The 21,505-nt window shown below is 38.3% G+C and overlaps 1 protein-coding gene across 7 annotated transcripts in view; it reads right to left on the bottom strand.

Moving 5' to 3' along the window:
• Hmbox1 (homeobox containing 1) overlaps positions 1-21,505 on the bottom strand; it is a 99,697-nt gene that overhangs the window by 41,654 nt on the left and 36,538 nt on the right. For all 7 annotated transcript variants that reach the window (XM_042699823.1, XM_042699824.1, XM_042699827.1 and 4 more), the window contains exon 4: positions 15,878-15,963. In XM_042699823.1, the coding sequence (XP_042555757.1) occupies positions 15,878-15,963 (86 nt within the window). The remainder of the gene's footprint in view (positions 1-15,877; positions 15,964-21,505) is intronic.

Here is a 21,505-nt window from a genome sequence, read left to right as displayed (position 1 = left end):
TTTATTTATTTATTGGGTCCGGTTGTGGGGCCTTAACTCTGAGCCTGGGCACTGTCCCTCAGCTCTTCAGCTCAAGACAAGCGCTCTGCCATTTGAGCCACAGCGCCACTTCCAGCATTTTTTCTTTTTGCTATGTGGTGCTGAGGAATCGAACCCAGGGTCTCATGCATGCAAGGCAAGCCCTCTACCACTGAGCCACCTTCCCAGCCCACTGACCAATGCTTTTAACAGTGGCTTCTAAGATTAATCTCCAACCCAAGTACTTGACATGAGATAAATGAAGACATTCCAAATCAACAGTTTCTATCAGAATGACCACTGTCCTCCAACCATATTTAGTTTAGAATATTAGAATTTTTAACAGATATTGAGAGAAAAAAAAACAAGTCAGCAAGTTTTGCTACTTATTATACTTATTACTGACATTGATTTAAAGATTTAGGGAGTAGGAAAGAGAGGTCATTGAAAATACTGTCTTCAATAATGTTTCTGGCTTCTTTGCTAATTCATTGAAACATTTTAGACTTATTACCATTAGTATATAGAAGAATTGGCAGAATTTTAAACATATGCTCAATATGACCTCTATAAAGAAATCTCAGCAGCTAAAAATGTTAACACATATTCTCCTCCACCCAGGGGATAAAATATACAGTGGTAGCTCTCAGTTATCATGAAGTAGTTCTTTGTCAGCAGTTACTTAGAAATGTGCATAGTCCTCACATGTGAAAAAAAAAAAGGCATGTCTAGAACTTACTAGTGTGAGAATCAATTGCTCATTCTGATCATAGGTTTTCTGAAAAAAGTGAATAAATCAATATACAACTGGCAAAAGCAAAAAGTATTAGTGAAGACAAAAAGGTGTATAGTAAATCTACAGAGCGCTTTCCAAAAGACCACGGCAGAGAGTTACCAAGACCTGAAACCCTCTCAAGGAATATCTGTGGTAACTGCACACTACTGAATGCTACATGTGCCAACTTGTTTAAAACTCTAATGACCAACTGGAAGAGAGGCTATCATGATGCAATCGCACTAAGAGAAGAAGCAGATCTGGCAAATGCATTTAATTCATGAGAAGCAGGCCCCTACTGAGTCTCACAGACTTAGAAACAGTGAACAGACAACATGGTATTTTTTTATATTATTCTCAAAATAAGATTATAACCATTTACTACCATGAAATAAAAAATTGACTTTCATATTAGAAGTCAAACGAAACTATTTTACATCGATTCTTTATATTGGCACCATACATTCCAAAACAGAAATTTTGAGGAAAACATTAAGAAAGAATAAGCTATCAGTTCTGTTAGTTTATTCCAACATTCAATCTTTCTCACAGTTAAGGGCACACATAGAAGCACACAGCTTTTAGGGCTGCTCAGGATCTGAGATGCTAGGGAGGGAAAGAAGACAAAAACTCATTAGAGGACTTGATTTTTTCCCCTTCTATCTTATTCTTTCCCTTCCCTTGTGCCAGTACTAGGGGTTACACTCAGGGTCTCACAGTCTTCCTTAACTTTTTTTGTTCACAATTGACACACTACCACGTGAGCCATGCCTTCAGCCCAGCATTTTGCTACTTAATTGGAAGAAATTTCTGCTCTGGCTGGCTTTGAACCTTGATCTTCAGATCTCACTCTCCTGAGTAGTTAGGATTACAGGTGTGAGCCACCAGTGCCCAGCAAAAGACATTAAATTATGGCATATGAATATAACCAAATAATGGCACACTTAAAAATACTACTTTTTAAAAAGCTATTAAAACCCAACATAACAATCAAAAAAACAAAGCAGTCAAACAAAAGGCCATTAAAACTAAGTATTAGCAAGGACATGGAGAAATATTGAAATCTGATGCAAGGGTAAAATGACAGGGCTACTTCAGAAAACAGCTAGATAAGATCTACTGAGCAATGTCTTGTTAACTAGCAATGTCTTTATTCAATACACAGCCCACAAAAATGTGTATGTGTGCAATAGGAACAAGTTCAAAAGATATGCACAAGAAGCTTCATAATATAATACTACCCTAAACAGGATCCAGTGCAGAGAACTAAATGCTTGCCAACGGTAGAATACGGTGCCATAGCTACACATCCTACTTTACAGACTAATATACCAAATACAAAGAAGTTATCTGTTAAATGCAAACACAAAGATACATTTCACAAAAATAACACTGACAAACAAAAGGCTGTAAGATCACACAGTTATGCAATTCACTTCATAAAAAAGTTTAAAAAGGCTGGGAAAGTGGCTCAGCAGTAAAGTGCTTGCCTCGCATGCATGAGGCCCTGGGTTCGATTCCTTAGCACCACATAAACAGAAAAAGCCAGAAGTGGCACTGTGGTTCAAGAGGTAGAGTGCTAGCCTTGAGCTTAAGAGTTCAGGGACAGCTCCGAGGCCTAGTTCAAGCTCCATGACTGACCAAAAAAAAAAAAAAAGTTAAAAAATACATATAACTAATCTACAGGGATACAAACAAGAACACTGGTATCTATACAGGAGGGAAAAGGTTGAGGATAAGGAAGGTTTATGAGGTGACCAGCAATGTTCTATAACTTACATGGAAGATGTTATGTGGGTTTCTTTACTTTTTAAAGTCATTAAGCCATCACCTGCTCTGTGTATATATTTAAATTCTTTGAAGTTTTCTTAAGCAGAGCTTACACTGTAATCTTAGCTGCTTGGGAGGCTGTGAACAGGAAGATGGAATTTCCAGGCCAGCCATGGCAGGCGATTAGAACGTGGCAGGGTACCATGAACCCAGCAACAACTTCCGTTTAGTGACAGACCCTGACTTCAAACCCTGAGAGCATCAGAAAAAGAAGTTTCTCCCAAAGATTTTTTAAAAATTCTATGAGCTTCGCAAATGGGTATGTATTAATATAGAAAGATATTTCTGATATAAATGAAAAGGCACATTACTACCTCTATATTACTTTCTCAACGTTTTTCTAAAATATATGAGAAAAAAACTAACTCCTCCTGAATCCCTTTCCTGCAATAATCACATCACATTAAAGGAGGAAAAGCCTTTTTGCCACATTCACATTCACGTTCTTTTCTGAGCTCTTTCTAGCTGAAGAATACCATTCTCCCTTCCACTAGAGGGCTCTCCACCATAATCCAGACTTCTCAAAGTCTGATATTAATAACATAAATAAACACTTATAATTCATTTTCTTCCCACTTCCTGTGGAGTGTGACAGTACTCACCACTGACATCAACTTCTTCTTTGGAAAAAGTTGGATGCAATTTCCAACTGACAGAATCTTTCCAGTCTACTTCAGGGGCTGCTTTGCTAGCTCCCCATATTAGCAGCTCCCCGGGTTCCAGCTTTAATCATCTTTTCTCTATACATTCTTCCTCTAGTCATATCGATGACCAACAATCATGTCTTACAATGTCATCAAATACAAAGATTTTCAGGACATCAGATCTTTCTTTCCAGCCATGGGGTAGGTGGCTGCAGTGAAAATGTCTCACTGATCCCCAACACAGAAAGTTTAGTTAATTTCCTCTCTACAACCTCTATTTGCTCTTCCTTCTGTGTCCTAGCTCTATTTCACATTTCACTCTGCTTTTTGCCCAACACTTACATAAATCCAACCACTTTCTCTTGCTACAATTCTCATATTCTTTCCATTACATATTCCTACAGTGTGGAGTTAGCCAGGACAACTGAAAAAACTTTGGTGAAAAGAACATCCAAGAATCAAAGTATAAAATCTTCATGAATCCTCCCTTTAAATTAATGGATGATTTTACAATTGAAAAAGTGAAATATCGGGGGCTGGGAAGGTGGCTCAGTGGTAGAGCGCTTGCCTTGCATGCCTGAGGCCCTGGGTTCGATTCCTCAGCACCACATATGCAAAAAGAAAAAAAATCTGGAAGTGGCGCAGTGGTAGAGCGTTATCCTTGAGCTGAATAGCTGAGGGACAGCACCCAGGCCCAGAGCTCAGGCCCCATGACCGGAACCAAAAAAAAAAAAAAGTGAAATATCATCCAATAATTTTCTATAATTTACCTTCCACAATGCCATCGGTTACATTAATTTTCCCTCCCTCCCTTCCTTTCTTTCTTTCTTTGCCTCATGCAAAATGTCTTGAAATAGTTACTAAACTGCTGAATGTTAATAGTTAAAAATTACAGCTTTTTCAAGAAAATGGCATATATAATATACTAGCATGGGATAATTTCCAAGTTAACAAATCTAAGTTTAGCTGGGCACTGGTGGCTCACATGTGCAATCTTAGCGACTGAAGAGGTTGAATTAAAAGGATCCCAGTTCAAAGCCAGCCTGGGCAAAAATGTCTATGAGACTCCATTTCTAAATTAACCAGCAAAAAACAGGGCCTACAGCATGGCTCAAGTGGCAGAATGTCAGTAGACTAAGCAATTGAGCATAAGGCTCAAAGTTCAAATTCTAGTATCACATTTTTAAAAGGCTAGATGTAGAATATTGTTCAAGGCATATTACTATCTTTCATAAAAGGGCAAAAGAGCTACTCAGATATGTGTATTTGCCTTTAAATACATAAAATACCTCTGAAGAAACTAATATTCACCTTTCCCAGGAAGAAGGACAAGTGAAAGACAAGAGGAGATGCAGCACTGTACATGCCTTGTGAAGGGTGTCTGAAAGCTGAACCCACGAAAGACAAGAGGAGATGCAGCACTGTATACCTTGTGAAGGGTGTCTGAAAGCTGAACCCACGAATATGTATTCTAACATACAAAATAAATTTAAGTCAAGGATTACACATTGGAACCTGAGGCAGCAGGATCTCTTTGAGTCCAGAAGTTCAAGACTGCCCTTGGCAATATACTGAGATTTCCTCTCAACATATACAAATAAAAGGAAAACTTGCTTTTTTATTTCAATTAGCTCATTTTTAAGTAATCCAAGACTATAAAAATTGTGGTTAACTAATTATTTAGTATCAGGAAACTTAGTTAGAGAAACTTAAGGAGAGATGAATGGGCCATGACTGCTGGTTGAAGATTAAGCAGTTGTAATGGCTGATAAGTGACAACAGAAAAACTTCTGTGGAAGGATTTCCTATGCACCATGTGAATTTTACCTAAGCTAACTCATTTACTCTTAATCCACTCAACAATTTCTTCAGAATCTGGAATCGTGGTGTCTACTTGCAGTCCCAGCCACAGGAAGCTGAGGCAGTAGGATCAACCTTGAGCACATGTTCAAAGGGCCATCCTAAGCAACATGGCAAGACTCATTCTTACACAAACAGAAGAACGCTCTTCTGGAAGTAGATCATTCCATTTTCCAGAGGACTTCAGAGGAATCAGTTGTTCAGGAAGTTACCCAATTATATAAGTAGTAAGCAGATGAGATCAGACTTTGAACCCAAGCAGTCCATCCTTGAGTCACGTTCTTGCCTATATTGAATTGCTATGTTTAAAAGCACTGGCTTTGAAGCAAAACAAGTAACAACCAGTTGCATGACTGTGGGCAAATTACTTAACCTGCTTTAGCCTCAATGCTCTCATCTGTAACTGAGGAAGTTAACACCTGCTTCTCAAATATATAACACAGTTAACACAGCATCTAGCACTTGGTAAGTGTTAAATAAATTATAGGTAAAAATAAAAGCTCTCAGTCTCAAAAAAGAAAAAACCTTTAGCGAAGAGGGTATGCATTAACAAAAAGCAGAGCCATGAGCTGTCAATAACTCACTCTGATGACTATATGAACAATGATAAAGCTAAATCAAAGACTGAGAAAAAGTCTCACAATGGTCTAAGAGATATTCTTCACCCACATGCGGTGGCTCACACCTGTCATCCTAACTGCTCAGGAGGCTGAGGTCTGAGGATTGTGGTTCAAAGCCAGCATGGGGAGGAACGTCCGTGAGACTCTTATCCCCATTCAAACCTCCAATAAGCCAGAAGTAGAGCAATGGGTCAAGTGGTGGAGTTAGTCTTGAGCAAAAAAAGCTCAGAAACAGAACTCAGTCCCTAAGTTCAAGATCCAGGCGCCGCACACCCAAATACCTCCCCCCTCCACATACACACTACATACCACCACACTACACACCACACACCCACACACCTGTTAAAAAAAGAATACTTTTAAGAAAATGGCATATTCTAGGAAAGGGAAGGGAAGGGTTTAAAAAAAAAAAATCTTTCAGGCCTCTCAGGTAGGAAGGGCCACAAGTCTGTTCAAGCTTTGTTCCTTACCTATCTAGATTTAGTAACTAGTATATATATATATATATTTTTTGGTCCAGTTGTGGGGCCTGAACTCTGGGCCTAGACGCTGTCCCTCAGCTCTTCAGCTCAAGGCTAGCGCTCTACCACTTGAGCCCCACAGCACCACTTCTGGCTTTTTTTTCTTTTTGCTTATGTGGTACTGAGGAATCGAACCCAGGGCCTCAGGTATGCAAGGCAAGCGCTCTACCACTGAGCCACCTTCCCAGCCCCAGTATATTTGTTTTTAATGACACTGGGATTTGAACTCAGGGCCTTGTATTTGCTAGCACATCTTTCTGACAGAACAAATGATTTGTAGAAACTGATGTTGAATACTTTGATTTTAAGTCTATCCCTAAGTAAAACATGAAAAATAAACAGGAGAATTACTTAATGTATAAAGTGTCGTATCTGTAAGTTTATTTTTTAAGGCATTTACTCTGTTCAGAGCTATAATACTGACTGAAGGCTCACAAGGGCTACTGTTCAACCTCAAGTTTTGCTTCTTAATCAGATACCCTCCCTTGTACTTTCTACCTAGATTGTCTGTTACCCTTTTGGAAATTCATTGCTGTTAGCCTTTTTTTTTTTTTGCAGCAGTAATAGATCTCAGGGCCTTGAATTTGCTGTACTGGTACTCCACAACTTGAGCCATGCCTCCAGTCCTGCTTTTAGCTGGAGTCTAGTGAACTTTTCAGACCAAGATCTTTAGATCTCAGTCTTCTACATAGCTAGGATTTTAGACATGAACTACCAACTCCCGTTGGCTTGTTTTTTGTTTTTTTTGTTTTCCATTTCTGGGGCTTGAACTCAGGACCTGGGTACTGTCCCTGAGCTTCTTTTGCTCAAGGTTAGCACTCTACTACTTGAGCCACAGCACCACTTCCAACTTTTTCTCTTTATGTGGTTCTGAGGAATTGAACCCAGAGCTTCATGTATGGTAGGGAAGCACTCTACCACTAAGCCACATTCTCAGCCCCCATTTTAAATAAGAAAACTTGAACTAAACAAGCAAAGGAGCATTCCAAGCTAAGTGCAGGGTTTTCTCCACACGCTTGGGAAGCAGGAGTTGAGGAGCAGAGCTCAATGGTAGAGCACTTGCCAAGGAAGCACAAAGCCCTGAGTTTAATGCCTGGGCCTGGAAGAAAAAATAAAGACTTAAGGAGAAATAAAAATAGAAAATCACTGGTTGGGGGAACAGCACATCCATATTTAACCTTTATAAGTCACCGAAAAACCTTATGGCAGAGTAAAATTAGTTTAAATGCAGTTTCTACTTTAAATACTGGTGGGTGAGCTGGATCTCATTTTATACTTGACAACCGATCTAACTTTCACACTAAAGACAGAAAATTCTGTGCGTTATATTAGAGAAAGGCCAATCCCTCAGGACACATGAATTTCAATCATCGTAGACAACTGAGTTTCTACAAACAACCAGTATCCTCACAAATTATAACCACTCCGATTTCCCAGTTAGTTGTCACCAGAATGAGAAAATATGAGCAATCACATGTGAAGGCTGCCTTTTTCCTTAGGAAGGGGGAAGGAAGCAATGTCAAGTTGTAAGGTTTACACGAAAACAGTTTACCTACAAGGTGAAGAAAAAGATAGAAGAAAATTATATAAAAAGAACAGAAAAAACAGAAGACATCCGTTTATATTCCCTAGAAGTGAAAAGACTACAAAAAATCCCAAATGCATTCTGTGAAAATAGTTCTTACATTTATAAATAAAATTCCTTCAGAGAAGATGGTAAAAAAAAGTTTCCCCTAACAAAAACATAACACTAGCTGGGCACCAGCAGCTCACGCCTGTAATCCTAGCTACTCCAGGTGCTGAGATCTGAGGACCAAGGTTCAGAGCCAGCTTGGGCAGGAAAGTCTATGAGACTCTTATCTCCAATTAACCACCAGAAAACCAGAAGTGGTACTATGGCTCAAAGTGGTAGAGCACTAGCCTTGAGCAAAAAAGCTCAGGGACAGCGTCCATGCCCTGAGTTCAAGCCCCATGACCAACACACAGACACAAAAAGTAAGAACATAACTCTATACCTTGCTGATTTGGAGAGAGCTACATCTCACATGTAGAAACTTGCCCAATTTGTACATAGATAATAGTCTTCAAATTGGAGATCTACATAAAATCCATTAGCTAAGAACTGATTAAAAAATCTTATTAAATTAGCAAAATTACTTCTGACTATATTATAGGATAATCAGTCGATGGTTCATGCTCCACCAATACTGCCTCTCTAATGTAAAAATAAATTCTATAAACTTAAAAATAAAAAGATGGGGTACGTTGCATGCACGAATGGAAATGTCATAATGAAGTCAATGACACATTATCCTGGATTTCCAGAATTGACCACCCCCATGTCTGCAGATACCCCAAAAAAGCTTAAGGCATTGGGACCTCTAGCACAGTGCTCTTTCTCCAGCCTTCCCACCTGATTTGAGGGTACACGTGTTTTGCTTCCAGTTTGCATTGCATTAATTAACTTGCTCCTGCTTGTATCCTTGTCCTTAAAATCTTTCCCTGGTAAGACCAAGAACTTTCTGGCCCCAAGACCCAATTGGCTCAAATCAGGCTTAAAAAAAAAAAAGGTTCACTGATTTTAACAAATACACCCCTCTGGATTTTGATAGCTGAGGAGGCTGTGAATAGGAGGTGAAATACCGAGTATAAAGGAAATCTCTGAATTTTCTGTTCAATTTTGCTGGGAACCAAAGAAAATTAAAAAATAAAATTCACTTTTTAGCTTTTTTCCTGGTGCTAGAACTCAGGGCTTTGTATCTGCTAGGCAAGTTCTTTCACCAAGCTAAATCCACAATCCTGGAAGTTCATTTTTTTAAGTTTTTTTTTTTTTTTTGTCAGTTGTGGGGCCTGAGCTCTGGGCCTGGGCGCTGTCCCCCAGCTCTTCAGCTGTAGACCAGTGCTCTACCACTTGAGCCTCAGCCCCACTTCTGGCTTTTTCTGCTTATGTGGTGCTGAGGAATCGAACCGAGGGCCTCATGCATGCAAGGCAAGCACTTTACCACTGAGCCACCTTCCCAGCGCCATGGAAGTTCATTTTTTATAAAAGTATACTGACTCTTTAATTTTTAACATCTGGTCCAAAGTTTTGTGATTAGGGAAGAGATCAATACAATAATTCTTTGTAAAAAAACTTATTATATTGCATATTAATATTTTTCTTTCATTTTAAAGACAAAAAGGAAAGTTGTTTGAATACAGTTACAACATTTCTGAACTTGTTTTTATATACATTTTTACATGTTAATAATGGTAATAATTAGATACAGGTAATACATAGCTGTTGAGTGTACTTCCAGTTTAAAAGCAGACTAGAATCTACAACTAAAACTATACTTGTAGAAACTCCTAGGGTCTCATTGTTTATATCCCCCTAAAAAGCATCTGATAAAATCCTCACTTTCAAGGCGATGGCATTGGGAGACGGGGTCTTTAGAAGTGACTAAGTCATGTGGGCAGAACATTCATGAATGGAATTTGTTCTCTAAGAGGCCTAAGATGGACACCAAGCCTCTTTTAACATGTGAAGAAAAAGGAGGCATAGAAGGAGCCAGAAAGAGGCTGTCACCTGACCTCTGATCTGCTTCACCTCACACTTCCAGATCCTCAGGAACTGTGAAAAATAAATGTCTACTGCTTCTAAGCCACCCAGTCTCTGCAGTATTTGGCTATCACTGCCAGCCTGAATAGACTAAGACAGAAACCATGTGGTCAAAGCTTCTCATCTTGTTAACTAAGAAAAATGAGGATCTCGCTCACAAGGCAATTTAATAGTACAGAGATCAGAACCTTGGAATTTTGCTGCTTTCTCCAATATATGCTACTAAAATTCAAGAAAGCAAAACTGCGATACATTTCTTAAAATTCAGAGATGCTAAATGTGTTTTCCTCTTCCATGTATTTATCTTTTTAAAGTACATGAATCCAATTAGTGTTCTTCTTTGGCTGATAAGCACTCATCAATCTCTGCCTATTTGCTCATTTAATCCTCATGCCTGGATTCTCCTGCAAGTCAGTGATTTCTTTAGGTTTTTAAAGAATTTTTAAATATTGTTTGTTTACTCGTCTTTTTTTTTAACTATTGTCTTCGAATGGATGACCAAGGGGGCTTTAGTTTCACATGTCTGTGTACAGTGTATCTTGGTCTGAGTCATCCTTTCCACCTTTCTCCCCCAGCATACACAGCTTGTTTTAAGAATTCATAAGCAGCTTAGGAAAACATTTTACTCTAAAAGCGAATATAGGATGCATGTATTTATTTTAAAGTAAAGGTTCTGCTCACCAGCCCACCATTGTTGGTGAGAATTTAGCATCCTGGCCAACCTCTTACAGAGGTAAAACCCCCCCCTGGTGGGAGCAGCTGTGACTGCAAAGGAGCTACAAATAGCATGCTGGGAAATCTGCAGGCACTGTTATTATATCCTGTTTATACTGTCATTTTTCCTATCAGTAGGATATTATTTATACAGACCTCACCCATGAACTTCTTGTTTATCTTATTATAGAAATCCTCCAGACCTATAAAAAGAAATCTTAGTATTTGTTTCTGGAACAACACATGTGTTATAATTTTGTACCTCACTACACTTTTTTTATTTGGCATTTTCTGTTATTATGCACCATTTGCTCTCATTTTTATTGCAAGCTTGGTTTTACATATCAGAGCTGAACTTAAATGATTTTAAGAGAAACTGTTTCAGGGCAAGATTTTGGAACCTCGTAACCTAAACCTTACTATTGGATAGATTTCATTAGGGAGATATTCTTGTAGATACACTTGACTTACTTGTTAAAAGACACAAACCTGCTTATGTACAAATCAAGTACACCAAGGAAGATGCTCTTGGTGACTACAAGACTTCCTGACCCAGGCTTACTCTATCCTAGGTAGATCAAGTGTGACAGCCAGCCTTTACTCAGGTTCTCACCAATGCACTGCAATCTACTGAGATCTTTTCTCTGCAATGATAAGCTCTGTCTGTTCACTTGATGGCTGGACAGAGTAATATATGAGAAATGTGGATTCAGTAAGCTGACTAACAGAACAATAAATCAATCTGGTTATCAATGATCTCAATCTACTTTGAAGATTAAAAAAAAAAAAGCAAGGCAGGCACAGTGGCTCATGTCCGCAAGTCTACTCAGGAGGTACAAATTGGAAGGACTTCAGTTTGGACAAAAAGTTAAGAGACCCCATCAATGAACTGCTTGGTTATGGCAGTGTGGCCCCAGCTATATGAGCGTGTAGGTAGCAAGAATCTGGTTTGAGGCTGACTCTGGTTTGAAGCTGACCTTACCAGAAACATAACTAAAAAAGTGAAAAGGGGCTAGAGTAAGGCTCAAGTGATAAAGCACTTGTCTAATAGGCATAAGGCCCTGAGACCAAACCTTAGAAATACCATCCCCACCACCATAGGAAAAAAAAAGAAAAATGAAATGAAATAGTTCATGAGCAAAACTTCATAAAATAAGCAATTATTCCTGGAGAAATCTCACTGGACAATTTTTCAGAAATACAGCTGAGTGACAGTGGTCTTGTGCCTGTCATCCTAGCTACTCAGGAGGCTGAGATCTGAGGATCATGGTTGGAGGCCAGCACAGGCAGAAAGTACATGAGACTCTTATCTCCAATTACTCACTCAAAAACAAAAAGCAAAAACAACAACAATGACAATGACAGAGCACTAACCAGGAGCAAAGATGCTCAGAGACAGTATTCAGGAACTGAGTTTCAATCCCCAGGACACACACACACACACACACACACACACACACACACACACACACACACACACACACACACACACACACACACACACACACACACACACACACACACACACACACACACACACACACACACACACACACACACACACACACACACACACACACGAAATACAGTTTGTGGTAACTGCACCAATACTCCCTTTACACCACAAAACAGCTAGGTAAATATGAAATGTTCAGAACATGTACACTGCTGGACTCCCTGGGAATGGGTAAGAAAAGGTCACTTTACTGAAGAACATTACTCTAAGATACACTGCAGAAATGAGCACCAGTGATACTTCGAATAAGCAGGATTTGATAAGGAGGCCAAAGGCCTCCTATGTAGGCCTCCTACCAAGGATTGAAAGCATCCAAGACAGCAGAATTCCAAACATTACAAGTACTTGAATGGGGTCAGGGGAGGAGATATATTGACAATAGAAAAAAAGTAGAGTCACATTATAAGGAATTCATTTTTGAGAAGAACAGAGAACCACCAAAGGTAACTGCCCACGGAAGGACAAACCCAAGCTTCTGGAGTAGAAATGAAGGGGAAGAACAAGTTAGGGTAAGGTTAAAATGGGGGAAGACATTTTAAAAACTACCAAACACTGGAATTTTAGTAGCAAAAGGACAGTCCATGTAACATAGCAGATAATAAGTGTATTGATATATTTTCAACTCTAGCTTCCAAAAGCAGAGATTTACCACTGAGTGAGGCAGTGTTAAATAACACTAATCCACTGACATGACATCAGGAAACTTGATCTGTCTCCTAAATTCACTTCTTTTAAGCCTAAGTTACTTGGGAATCTGGTCCAAATGTAAATTCGGTCTCAGAAGTTTAGAAGAGTTACCCTGTATTTTTATATTTCTAGCTTAGATGACTCTTAACACTGATCTCTTGTGTGAGCATGAGAATGCGTGCACTCATGAGTGCACTGTTAAAAAAATTTTTTTTTGCCTGTACCATGGCTTGAACTCAAGGCCTTGCAATCTCACTGATCTTGCTTACTCACAGCTGGCGCTTTATTATCTGAGCCATGCCTGCATCCTTGCTTTTTTGCGAATAAACTAGAAATGGACTTTTGTAGACTTTTCTTCCTGGGTTGGCTCCAAATTGAACTCTGATCTCAGCCTTCTGAGTAGCTAGGACTACAGGTGTGAGCTACTTGAAGAACAGCAATTCTTAGTGTATAATGTTCAACACATTTTGGTACATCTAGTGTTTTTAGATATGTCTAAGAAATACTTATCCCAAGCCAGGTGCCAGTAGTTCACATCTGTAATCCTACCCACTCAGGAGGGTGAGATCTGAGGATGGGGGTTTTCAAAGCCAGCCCAAGCAGAAAAGTTCTCAAGAGACTCTTATCTCCAATTAACCACTTACAAAGTGGTGCTGTGGCTCAAAAGTGGTAGAGCATAGTAGCTTTGAGTGAAAGAGCTCAGGAATAGTACACAGGTCCTGAATTCAAGCCCCACAACTGATGAAAAAAAGAAAGAAATATTTATCCCCACTAATGTTTTTTGAGACAAGTCTTTGTTATGCAGCTCTCAAACTCACGATCCTCCTGGTTCATTCTCCTGAGAGCTGGGATTACAAGTGTACATCATCATCATCATGCTTAACTTAAACACTTTACAAAGGCGTTTCATAATTTTGCTTAGGTTTCAAAGTCACTATTTAAAAGTCAAGATGATTCTAGATTCACTGTACTCAATATACTTAGAAATCTTCCCACCTGAAGAAAATCAATTTTCTCATGCTATTCTTGTTCTTTTTTCTTTTTTGGTTGGTCATGGGGCTTAAACTCTGGGCCTAGGTGCTGTCCCTGAACTCTTCAGCTTAAGGCAAGTACTCTACCACTTTGAGCCACCGTGCCACTTCCGGTTTTTCTGGTAGTTAATTGGAGATAAGAGTTTCATGGACTTTCTTTCCCAGGCTGGCTCTGAACTATGATCCTCAGATCTCAGCCTCCTGAGTGGCTAGGATTACAGGAATGAGCCACCAGTGCCTGGCTTCATGCTGTTCTCTTAACACTAAAATTTTGTCTCCTTTTATTTAGGCTTGCAAACTAAAAGATAATCTCACTTTTAGTCCTAAAGTGTAAAAAGAAGACACCCTCTTTCCTAGCCTACCAATCAGCGAGTTTCAATAAAAATCCGTATAACTTGCCCCTACACTGTCTTAAGCATCTTAACTTGGTCCTTGAAGATAAATGTAAGTAATTTGTTTAATATATTCTACTGACACCTACAGAGCACAATTAAATTCACACACCTTTCCTTGGTTTAAGACTTGTATACTGAAGGACATGTCTTAAAAAAGTCTCTCACCATCAACAGATGTGTCATTTATAAAAATGTGGTATATGGGTGGCTCACACCTGTAATCCTAGCTACTTAGGAGGCTGAGAGCTGAGGATCTCGGTTCAAAGCCAACCCAGGCAAGAAAAGTCCATGAGACTCTTATCTCCAATTAATCACCAGAAAACCAGAAGTGGCACTGTGGCTCAAGTGGTAGAGCACTCACCTTGAGCTAAAGAGCTGAGGGATGGCACCCAGGCCCAGAGTTCAAGCCCCACCCACAACCAAAAAAAAAAAAAAAAGTGTTATTTGTGTAATATATTTTACATATATACATATGCATGCCCACATATAAAAGATTGGTTGGGTAGGAGAAAGACAAAGGAAGAGCCAATAATGCTGGATAAGAAATGTACTCATTACCTTTCTCATGTAACTGTAACCCCTCTGCACAGCATTTTCACAATAAAAAACTTCTTCAAAAAAAAAAGATTGGTTGGCCTTAGATATATGGAACAAAATTTAACACTTCTAAAGCTTGTTTCATTTTTAACTGAATTAATGGATAGTAATCATCATTTAGGTGAAATAGGTTCAACACATATTAATACTTAGAGAACAAAAAGACTATCTTATAGTTGAAAGTACTATTGAAGATAAAATTCAAGTATTTTCATTATGGAAGGGCGAAAACGAAAACTGAGGCATAGAGGCTAACATCCCAAAAATCACATAGCTTACAAGGAGCATTAAAAAAGTGGAAAATCAATTTTTATATCTACCAATGCAGAAAGTATAATATAGTGCACAAAATGTAAAGAGTTTCTGGTTCTTCTAATGACTAAAAAGAACAGTTAATATTTTAGTATATTACAAATCACTAAGATCCAAAAAAGGAAGACTATATACCAACAAATAAAAGACATTTTACATCCAAATTTAAGAACTTCATAAAAATGAAATCTGAATAGAGAATGACACATATACACCACATATTAGGGATGGAGCTTGGGGGGGGGGTGGAAAATGGGATGGGATATAAAGAACAAAGAGAAGACAATGGTTAACTCATCTTCTCAGGAATGGGGTGAGAAAAGCTGTCACACAGAGAAAAGTGTCGTTAAAACCACAACTTTCTTTACCCTCATGAATTACTCTTTAATTAGTAAACTCAGGGATTAGATTTGGAGGACTAAAATGTTTTTAAAAATAGAAAATGTAGATAGCAGTTGGATGTGCATGTGTCATCAGCTCTGTTAGAATTAAAAGCAAACTAAAGATCCCCTTTTAGCCATAAAATAGGGAATCTTTTGCTTCTTACAAATGCTCTACCATTTACCAGCACAGTTTAAAAAAAATCATTGGATAAGTTCTGTGATAACAGACAATGGTTTTAAATCATAGGCATACATTATTATGCCTACGTCAACAGATCTGCACTGCAATGCAGAAATGCAAGCGGTATTCCAACATCTGCACAGAAGGCAGAGACTAGACATGATTCTAGAATAAAGGGCTCTTAACTCTTACCTGTTACCTGTGCAACAACTGCTTGGGAAATCCTCCGATTGGCAAGAAAGGCTTTGATTTCCTCTTTTATCACACTGCTGTCCCTCCTAACAAAAACAGAAGACAAGACCAACAATGTATGTTGAAGGTAGAATCCTCATCTTTGCTAAAGAAAGGTGAAGTTGAGGTGGGGAGAACACAGAAAGAAGGGACACAAAAATAAAAGCAAACAGACTCTGTGTAAACATAGGAAATTACAACTGAGAAGCACCAAATATTCAAGTTCTGAAATGTCACACCATCAGACAGACACTGTAGTGAATGTCATTGTAGATGTAGGATGGTTAATCACAGGCTATGTTTAAGTCACATGAAGAACAAGGCTGGCATACGGTACACACGAAGTCTCATTACTGGGAAATAGAGATATCTTACACAGACAGAAATCCTGGAAAAATAAAAGTCAATAATAAAAATCAGTTGTGACAGACTGGGTCTACATTATTAACTAAGCAGCTGCCTAAATAATCTTCATTTGAAAATCTTTAACACAGTTAAAAGAACAAAAACCATCATCATTCTCACAACTAAAACTGTTAGTCATTTTTGAAAAGGCCCTTTACCTTTAGCTGGCCTTTTTTGTTTCGCGTATTAACAAAGGATTGTAATGTGGGAAGGTTTGAATAGTAAAGTTTAAAACTGAAAAGACATACTGAATATTTAATACTAAATATCATGTTCTATGTCCTTAGGATTATATATTATAGTCTTCATTTTTCCTCTATTGACATGTATATTACAAATTTTTTACTTATTTAAAAAACAGCAAATTCTCAAAAGACCAAACATTTGTGAATGACAATGAGTGGTAAGACTTCTGTTTTTCCATCAGAACAAACAGCTTAAATACAAATTATGGCTAGCTCCTTAAAACTGACCAATTTCTCTGTCTTATCTTCACACATACAAAAAGACACACATTACAAAAAACAGAATACTGATTTTTGTTCAAGTTGAAAACTAACAGAAAATCATAAATACTTCCTAGCTAACCCAAGGATCTCCAAATTATAAGCCATAGGCTAAATCCAGCCCGCCTCCTGTTTTTATATAACCTAGGAGCTAAGAATCATTTTCTCTAATGGAATCAATTTGAATGAAATTATTATCTTCTCTTTCTTCTCATTGATGAGCCTGTATTTTCAAAGCTGTATACAATTATTACACAAATATTAACTTATTCAATTTTGTCAATAAAAATTTGTCAAGTTGGGCATGGTGGCACACACCTGTAATACTTGTATCTGGGAGGCTAAAGCAGAAGGACTGGGATTGGAGGTCAACTCAAGCTACATGGTAAGACTTTGTCTCAGAAAACACAAAAAGCAAAAAACAAAAAAACATCCAAGAAAGGTCACTCAAACCTATAATCGTAGCTACTTGGAAGGTAGAAATTGGGAGCTTGCTTTTCAAAGCTGGCCTGGAAAAAAAGAAATTTGAAAAGCTCCAGCTCAACCAATGGTTGTTTTGACAAGTGCCACATAGAGCAGTATAATAGAAGGATCACAGCCCAGACCCACCTCCACATAAAGTAACACCTCATCTCAAAAGTTACCAATACAAAAAGGGGCCTAGATGTAGCTTAAGTGATAAAAGTGACTGCCTAGCAAGCTCCAGGCCCTGAGTTCAAACCCTAGTACTCACCCACCCCAAATAAGAGCAAACCAAAAGTCTGCCCATTTCTTGTTTTGTGAATGAACCACAAACTCTTTATAGGGGCTCAAGTCTCTGTAGATTGGAGAAATTAAGAAGAGGATTTGATCTAAAAAAGAATCAGCTAGCTTCGATTTAATTTAGATCAGAAATGTCAGCACCTATCGAAGAGGTATTGGTTTCATGCCCCCCTCCTCCTGGGGAATTTTGGAATGAGCAGTGAAGGGGCGGAGATGCGCTTCCAGTCTGCAGTTCCACAGCAACTATGGAGCAGGAATCTGACGGAATCTGACCCATAGGTGGAAAGCCTGACCAAAAAGTTCCCTAAAGGAAGAAAACAAAGAAGATGCTGCCTAATGCAATATTTAAAATTTCCCTAAGGATTCAGATTCTGACCTAGATACTGTTTAGATTCTTCTCAAATGCTTGTCTATGCATCAGTTATCAGGTGAACAAGAGATAACTTTAGCATTGACTATTTCAACTGCCTTAGATACATAAAATCATAAATTATTTGGTTTCTGATATGACTATAAAATTGCTCTGAAAAATTTTACATTATATATATAATACATATAGAATGAGTTAGGAGAATGAAATTATTTGAGAACAATTATTCAGGTTAGATGAAAAAATATTGTTTTGAGGAAAACTGAATGGTACTTTTCTTCACTACTGAATTAAAGTAGAATGAAAACTAATTTATTTCAAATCTAATTCACCTAGAGTAGACACTAAGTCAGATAGTACACATGAAATACCTTAATACATTTAACTATTCTCAGAGGGAAATAAGTTTGTGGATTAAGCACAGCTTATATTAAGCTATAAAGGACTATAGTAAAACAGAAGAAATCACAAAAGGGTACAAAAACTAATTCATTCACCATCTTATACAGTATTGTTAGGTTCATAAGTTTCTAAAATACTCATAATGACGCTTAAAAAAAATCAGAAACTAAGCTGGGTGCCAGTGGCTCACACCTGTAATCTTACTCAGGAGGCTGAGGTTCGAACATTGCAATTCAAAGCCAGCTTGAGCACGAAATTCCATGAGACTCCTATTAACCACCACCACCACCACCACCACCACCACCACCACCACCACCACCACCACCACCCACACACCCACACACACACACCCACACACACACCCTTTATTGCTTTATCAGAGACAAGCTTTTTTAAATGAAATAAATAAGACTTAAAAGGGGGACTAGGTATAGCTCAGTAACCAAATATTAGACTAACATTCAAGAGTTTTAATATCCAGATTCCATCCCCTAAAACACAAGGATTTTTGGGCTAGCTTCACTCTAGTTTCAACATCAGGTAAAAATAAGAATATTAAGGCCATGTATAAAAGTTTTTAGAGGCTGTAGATGTAGCTCAGTGGTAGAGGCCTAGCATTTGTAAGGTCCTAGGTTCGATCCCCAGTACCTCTTTCTAATAAATAGCTTTAATTTTTTTTCTTCAAGTAATGAAATTAAATATTGAATATATATGCTGGTAATATAAAAATAAAAATCCTCAATGTAAAAAATGGAAATTAATGAAAGAACAATAATATTGGCTATTATTTTATAAAACCTCACTAAGATCCCAAAAGAGGAAGATCCACTCACTATCACCATTTAAAACTGAAGTAAGTACCATAAGGCACCAGGAAAGAGTTTCTACAAGGTCAATATATGCACAAGCAATGAAGTCTAGTTTGTTTGTTTTTGTTGGTCATGGGGCCTGAACTCTGGGCATGGGCGCTGTCCCTTAGCATTTTTGTTCAAGGCTAGTGCTCTACCACTTGAGCTACAGAGCCACTTCCAGTTTCCAGTTAATTGGAAATGAGAGTCTCACAAACTTTCCTGTCCAGGCTGGCTTTGAACTGTGATCCTCAGATCTCAGCCTCCTGAGTAGCTAGATTACAGGCATGAGCCACTGGTGCTAGGCAATGAAGTCTTTTATTACTGTTTTAGTAGGTATTTTTTTTTTTAATTCTTTTTTTTTCTTTTTGGGGGGGGGGGGTCCGGTCGTGGGACCTGAACTCTGGGCCTGGGCGCTGTCCCTCAGCTCTTCAGCACTCTACCACTTGAGCCACAGTGCCACTTCCAGCTTTTTTCTTTTTGCTTATGTGGTGCTGAGGAATCGAACCCAGGGCCTCTGGCATGCAAGGCAAGTGCTCTACCACTGAGCTACCTTCTCAGCCCCTAGGTATTTTTTTTAAAATAGTAAGCACTTCAACTTTCACTGTGTCTAAGTTTCCTAACTATTACAAAGAGTTCATTTCTACCAGGCTTGTTTTGTTCTTTAAACTTTTACATATTCCTCTTACTCTCCTCTTTCAGGACTTTTTAACTACCTTTTTCTATCACCTTTCTAAGTTGTGAAGTCCTAAGTGTATAAACTTCATTTACCCCAAATCTACTTCTCTCTTTTTCTACTCTTCTTCTTTCATCTGAAGTTTGCCATTATCCCTAAAGAAAATGAATCCCTTCTTCCTCCTTTCTCTAAAAATGTCTCATACTCTTCAAAATTTCTATTCCTAATTTTATTCTTAATAAATTCAAGTAAAGAGGAGGTTGATCTTTTTTTTTTTACTTCATAACTTCTAAGATAAGCTATCACTTGATTTGCATCAAACCACTTTAGAGGAGTCACAGACACTGGGTTCATCTAGATGATTTCCACATCAGCATGGAGTCCTTTCTTCTTTCTACCTTTCATGGTCAGTGATGTGCTCAACTTTGTGCTGTTTATCTGTTGACTTTCTTTTGGTGTCAATACCAGAGATTCTAATAACTCGGGGCCTTGCACTTTCATATAGTTTTTTTCACTCACAGTAGTACTTTACCACTTGAGCCACATTCCTATCTAGCTTTTCTACTGGTTAACTAAAGATAGAATCTCCCCAGACTTTTCTAACTAGTCTGGCTTTAAACCCTGATCCTCAGATCTCTACCACCTGAGTAGCTAGCCACTAGAACCTGGTACAGACTTTTCTTAATAGTTAAAGGAATTTATTAAGACAGGGTCTTACAATGTTACTCAGACTGACCCTGAACTGATACAGCCTCCTGGCTTAGCCTCCAAAGTGGACCACACCCTGCTTTGAATCACACACCTCAACTATCATCTAATCAGAGATTCCCCCTGATTCTCAAGGTAAAAGAAAAGATTGCTCAATCTCCGTCTCTTTCCCTCTCTCCCCGCCCCCCCTCTCTTTGGTGGGTATAGGGCCTGTGTTATAATTACTCTAACTTTTGTTTTATTTCTCCAGGTCGCCAATAAATTCCTTTAGCATAAAGATTGTCATATAATCAAACTTAATTTGTTAAAAGAGTGTACAAATCTACAGTAAGAGGTAAAAGGTTGTAAAATGATCCTGTGCTAGTGGCTCATACCTATAATCTAACTATGCAGGAGGCTGAGATGTGGGGATCATGATTCAAAGCCAGACAGGTCAGAAAAGTCCATGAGATTCCATTTCCAAAATAATCAGCAAAGAGCTAGATGTGGCTCAAGTGACAGTGCCAAGCAAGCAGGCAAGCCAAGCAAACTCAATACCCTAAGTTCAAACCCCAGTAATGGCAAAAGGGAAAACCTGATCTAGGTAAATTATAAGGCAGTTTTAAATTCTTAATCTCAAATTTATATGTAAGTCCAAAAACAGAATAGAAAAGTTACTTATGGCAGTTGAAGATGACATTGCTTCATTTTCTGGATCAAAGATATTATATAGATCACATGGTTGTAAATGATACGCTTTAAGAGTTTTCATATTCCCTTAATTGATAAGTTTCTCAGAGACACCCAGAGATGAAGCAATACCTATCAAAACAGTATATTTCACACTGCCAAACTACAAACTGCTTTCAGATATAAATTAAAATTTATTCCTATAAATTTCTGCCCATGGATGTACACAAAGCTTTATTTTAG

This window comes from Dipodomys spectabilis, unplaced genomic scaffold (genome assembly GCF_019054845.1).
Source record: "Dipodomys spectabilis isolate Male_0828 unplaced genomic scaffold, ASM1905484v1 ptg000263l, whole genome shotgun sequence".
Lineage (NCBI taxonomy): Eukaryota > Metazoa > Chordata > Mammalia > Rodentia > Heteromyidae > Dipodomys > Dipodomys spectabilis.
Note: the sequence above shows the minus strand (reverse complement) of the source record. Positions and strands in the feature narration are given on the sequence as shown.